At 37.5% G+C, this 6000-nt stretch overlaps 1 protein-coding gene across 1 annotated transcript in view; it reads right to left on the bottom strand.

The window, feature by feature from the left end:
* Positions 1 to 275: 275 nt before the first annotated feature.
* The window catches only part of lmx1bb (LIM homeobox transcription factor 1, beta b), a 72312-nt gene continuing 66587 nt past the window's right edge, over positions 276 to 6000 (bottom strand). Inside the window, exons 8-9 of the mRNA XM_051903956.1 lie at positions 4106 to 4264; positions 276 to 1555 (exon numbers count right to left, since the gene is read on the bottom strand). Coding sequence (XP_051759916.1) covers positions 1398 to 1555; positions 4106 to 4264 — 317 coding nt within the window. The 3' untranslated portion in view covers positions 276 to 1397. The remainder of the gene's footprint in view (positions 1556 to 4105; positions 4265 to 6000) is intronic.

Raw genomic sequence — 6000 nt, 5'->3', positions numbered from 1 at the left:
TTTAGAATCATTGATATACTATTATAGATTTTGTTAATATTTTCTCAATTTTTAGTAATTGTGTTGTGTTTTTGTCATTTTGTATTGGTTTTTATTTTGTTTAAATATGTCTATATAGTTTTTAAGTTTTAATTTCTAGTTTATTAAGTTTTTATCCCATGTGTTCAAGAAAACAAATCATCATGTAAATATTAATATTAAAAGAAAAAAAAGCATAACAAAAATAGAAGTAAAAGAAAGAAATGCATTATGTGTATGAAGATGACACTATAAAATCAAGGAGAAAAGGACTTTATTCATTCTACCAACAGACTTTGGCAAATTAGCGATCTTTGCATTTGGAAATGCATTTTTCGGCAATGTCAGGGCTGAAACAAATAAATAGCACATTTTTTGTACATTGCTGGAATAAAGATACATTGTATTTCCTAATTAAAAGACATACAAGTATGGTGTGAAATTAATGCAACAGCTACTTAAACATGATTTTCTCCTTTTTAAATAAAGCTTTTCAGTTTCTTAAGTACCTTCAAAAGCATGTTTTAGTTAAATAAATAGAATGATCTCCATTTTTAACATGCACAACTGATTTGTTTGGGAAAAGTATATATACACATGGTTCGAGCTTTCAATGACAGTACCTTACCATCGCACAGACACACACACACACACACACACACACACACACACACACACACACACACACACACACAACCACACAGGCCGAAGAGACCGGAACACACACATACACACACTCACACACACTAACATACTTACAAATGCAGATACACTATACATATCACCCCTCAAAGCTTTTCTACATTGTCTTTCAGAGGGCTAACCTATTAAAGTGATAAAAATGCAATGCTGAACATAATGAAAAAGAGAAAATTATGAGTCTGAACATCACATTTCAACATCAGAACAACACAAGATTTTTTTTTCTCCATTTTTTTTAAACGTAACAATCACAAGGATATGGATTCATGCATTATGAGCTTTGTGTCTTGATCTTCTGCCTCTCCTGGCAGGAAATCATGAGTCGAGGCTTGATGCTTCAGTGACCTCAAACTGTACATCAATACTCTTTTTCCACAAGTCAATGAGGATAAGGTGAAATGCTACTTCTGAGAAAGTCATGTACAAACAATCTACAAGTAACTAGAAAAAAAATCTTAGCCTCAGGCGCCTGGGCCATCCAGAGCTGGCGCTTCACTGCAGACAAAATAAGGACCGTAAGTCTTCAAGTTCACTTGTCTTTTCTGTTTTTGCCTGTTTGTCTATCTAAGATGTCTCGTCTTTAAGCTTGGTTGACGATTCCATTGTATTTCCTTGATAGGCGGCGTCTGAGCTGCAGCGAGTGACCCACTCTTGCATTTTCTTGTCAGTTTAGGTTTTCATGAAGCAAAGTAGGAGCTCTGCATGGAATAGAGTCGGTCAATGGGGTTCCCCACTCTCGCTTGCATTGAGCCCGCCTCGGACGAGGCCAAGAAGCAGTCACTAAGGCTGGTCAATGAAGTGTCACTGTCAATGTCGTGGAATATCGAGTCATTTCCTGTGGGAAGAGAAAAGAGAAAACGGGTCAACAATATGAAAAAGCGTACATACAATGACCTGAATACACCTCTTCTATGATGAGCATGTTTTTAATTTCCATATTAAATTTAATTATTATTATTATTATAAAATATTTTTGGTATATGTGGTGCAACCAACTCTGCAGATCCTCATGAGCAAGTGTCAAGTCAATATGTTTCGTAAAATTACAGATATTTTAATGTTTCTATGAAGGAACAGTTAGTTTAGTTCGTAAAATGTCATGTGGTGTGACTTTCCAAAAACATTTTATATGTATATATATATATATATATATATATATATATATATATATATATACACATATATATATATATATATATATATATAGCCTATATTTTTCAAGGCAAATTTGAAATTCATTGGAAAGTTAATGATCATAGACCCTTATATTAAAAGTCACTTTTCAAATAAACAACATTAAATTTATGACTGTTCAATTATGTATTTGTATGGGATCCCACATTCCAGACAATCGGATATTGTTAAACTGAATGGTTTCTCACTAACAACCGAGCTAATAGCAAATGTTTACTTCTGAGCTAATCTTCCCGCTCTATCATTTTCCTTGTGGGCACAGTTAGCTGTAATACGCTTTGCAGTACTTAATGACACCATTCCGCAAGACAGTGACAGGTTGATGGGCTATGGTTTTTTAATGAGCTGGCAATGTTGTCTGTCCCTGCTGTTCTCCCATAAAACCCAAGCTGGAGTGTGATGAGACCGGGGATTTGGGCCTTGCCATTCAGGAGAATGAATGACAAGACACTTGGGACCTGTTTTTAGGCTGGCTGTGACCGATGTCTCCAGATTTATGTGGCTAATGCTTGAAGTTAATGTCAATAATACTGAGAACATTTGTAGTTGTGCAGAAACTGCCTCACTCTGAGGAATTATCGCTTCTTGCGAATGTTCGCTTCTTACCCAAACGTTATACCAAATTTTGACGAATGCGCATGTGACTAGCTCTCAATGTTTTTGCTCATTGTGTTGTTTTGCTAGCAGACCCATGGATGCTTTCCCATGGTACAGTGATATATCTGTCCTGATAACATAATGAAGAAAAAAAAAAAAACGAAATGATTGAAAAGAAAACTTAATCAGATAGAATTCTATTTAAAATATTTATATTTATATAATAAAGTCCTCATGAAATCAAAATTGAAGTTTTTTGGCTTTCAGTATGAATATGTTAGCCTTACTGTTATCTATAAGCTAGCGTGCTCCAAAACAATGACAAAATTTGCATTTAAAAGATATATTCAAAACTTACAATCTCTCACTTCCGCCAATATGGATCAGTGATTTTGATGACGTCACTCTGCGCTTCAGCTTTTCATCAGATTTTATGTCCAATCAAATGCTCTCTAGAATTAAAGTGTCCCCCCCATATTACAAATAGACAATTTCAAATAGACACTGAAGCTGCGGCTAAAATCAGTCACGTGTTCACACATTTACAATTTTCTACATAACGAACTGCACATAGTGCACTAAACAGTGGATAGGGAATGATTCAGACAGTGTAAATATGTCTGGTTTCACGTTAGAAAATGTATTGGACCCATGTGGATTCTACACAGAATGCTATATTTTAAAGCGATACGGATGAGATTAGGAGGACAAACGGTTAGAGATTAGGAGGAAAATGAGGCTTTACCGAGCTCAATGGCTCTGGCCGAGCTTTGATATAAACAAAACACTATTAGCTTTTTTAAAAAAGGGGAGGAGCTGCTTGACATGTCCCGCCTTGTCTTCCTGTTTCAGTGGAAATTACGTCAACACACTGAATAATGCTGAGCGTTTCAGTGGGCCTTTAATATGGTGCAACCAACATGCAAAAAAATACAGTAAAAAGTAAAACAGGAAGAGATAACTTAGGGAAGACCCTTGCAGTCCCTCAAAAGCCCATGTCAAGGTACATAAGTTTATTAAAATTTTAGATAATTTAATGTTTTTATGAAGGAAAGGTTAGTTTAGGTTGTAAAATGTCATAAGATGCAATTCTCCAAAAACATAATGACATTTATGAATTAATAATGGATGCTATTTGTTTTTTGACAAATGCGCATGTGGCTAGTTAGCTCTCAATGGTTTTGCTCATTGCGTTGTTTTGCTAGCAGACCCATGCTTTCCCATGGTACTTTGAGCGTCAGTCATCATGGTTAACCATTGTTGTTTTTACATGCCGCACCACATATCATCGTTCGGCTCTTTACCAAACATCCAATAGACGGTGTCACACAGCATAACAGACTACACCATTAATCCCTATGAGACCCCGAGTGAATAAACCAAATGGGTAGCTCTGGGAACAGTGGATGGGGCGAGTATGGTTTTGAAACACGCTGAATTCATTTGGAAGGAATACTTCAAAATAAAGTGGGGTGCTTGCGTAATCTCATGAGGAAAGAAGGGTGGTGTGGTCGCATTCTGTGAACCTTGTGGTCCAAACACATGCCCCAGCTTCAGGGAGCAAACATGACAGAACTCATGGGTTGATGCTCACCATATGGGTTCATGTGGTCACCGGGCATTTGAGGAGGGGTGAGGCCCTGCTGGAAGGGATCGGTGCTGTAACCGTTCTCCATGGCAACCATCTGTTGCTGGGCTGGAGCCAATGGTGTGTAGGAGTTCATCATTCCCTCCATCCGATTGGACATCACCTCTGGAGGGGGAAAAAAAAGAAGACGTTGATCAGCCCTTGCGACATTCTCACGGTAGAGATGACTGACATCATCTCTGCAAACTGGAGACCGTAGTTAGTTTAACAACTGTACATAATGCAAAACATTAATGCTTCGTTTAGTAAGAATTGTTCTTTCTGTGGATTGGGTTTCTTCAAAAATCAAGGCTGGGTCTGGTATCTGGCCTCGAAATCAAGTTGAATTTCATGAAAACCAACAAACAAGAAACACTCTCGTTCTGTACTGGGAGAAGACGCTGTGACACCAGCCCTATAGGGCAGTACTCAATGAGTCACACACAATGCCGAGGGCTAGGAATGACTCTTGTGGCTTCCAGTCTGGAGCCCACCATCTCAGCCCTCTGCTTTTGAGTGGTGAGCTCTCACAAGAAAGATGTCTGCAATTCATTTCTACAGGCTTCCACAAGTTTCCATTACATCTTCTACTCTGATGCAAAGACATCTGATGTTGAGTTTCACCACACTGACACTTTGCTTACCCATAATCCAGGATTTTTCAAGAAACTGAGTATCATAAAATAAAAAAATAAAAGGGTAGATAACATGCTTATTTTTTTGGTCCTATATATAAATTCGGAGAAATGTCGGAGGATTTCGATATAAGAGAAGAGGAGCTTAAATTTGTTGCCAGCCCTATTTGTTTGAACCACGAGAGGCTAAGCTTACGATACTCCTACATCCTGCGTCATACATCGCGTCAGAGGATCACTCATTTGGCGCAAGTCGACTTGCGCATTCTGCGTACGGTCGTCCGCCGGAAGCTAGTTACAGTATTTGAATTTATAAAGTTGTAAATATGGATATTTTTCTTACAAAAACGCATTGCTTCGATTCAGAAGGCCTTTATTAACCCCATGGAGTCGTATGGATTACTTTTTTATGGATGGATGCATTATTTTTGGCTTCAAAACGCGGCCCCCATTCACAACCATTATAAACCTTGGAAGACTAAGGATATTTTTAAATATATCTCCAATTCTGTTCATCTGAAAGAAGATAGTCATATACACCTAGGATGGCTTGAGGGTGAGTAAATCATGGGATTTTTGGGTGAACTATCCCTTTAAGGTCAATAAGTCTCTTAAAATATATAGATAATTTGACCCTTTTATGACAAAATAAGGCCAGTTCAGAATGTAAAATGTCATGTGTGCAATTTGACAAAAAAAATGTAAACTTGTATAAATTAATAATCCACAATTTTTGTAACATATAAACATTTTTAAATGGTATACACATTTTCATGACCATCCACAAAGTAAGTCTATGAGTTTTTTTTGTTTTAAATGTAAGATTTTTTTTTTTCTTTTCTTTCCGTCTGTGACCCACATACTTAAAGTTGTAAGATGTCAGGACATCTGTTAAATGCCCTTGAACCACAACATGATGCAGCAAAGTCTTTTCAAGAAAGTTTTCACACCAATCACTGGCCCCATAGCTGAAGCTATTGGAAAGCTGACACTTATAACCAAGACAGATAGGATTTACGATAACAAATATAACGATGTATTAACCGTGGGGCTCCATCGGATGACATATTCCAGCCCAATTCCATGATTCATGACATCATGGACTCGCCTTGGTATTTCCCAAAGGGGAGTCTGACTTCACAAGATTTCTCAGTATCTCAGACCACCAGAATGGTTCATCTACACCTAGCTGTCTCTCTCGAGCGTCCCCATCACCCTATCATTTTC

The sequence above is a fragment of the Ctenopharyngodon idella genome, chromosome 8, assembly GCF_019924925.1.
Source record: "Ctenopharyngodon idella isolate HZGC_01 chromosome 8, HZGC01, whole genome shotgun sequence".
In the NCBI taxonomy this organism is placed as follows: Eukaryota; Metazoa; Chordata; class Actinopteri; order Cypriniformes; family Xenocyprididae; genus Ctenopharyngodon; species Ctenopharyngodon idella.
The sequence above is the reverse complement of the archived record's forward strand: the minus strand, read 5'-3'. Positions and strand labels throughout refer to the sequence as shown.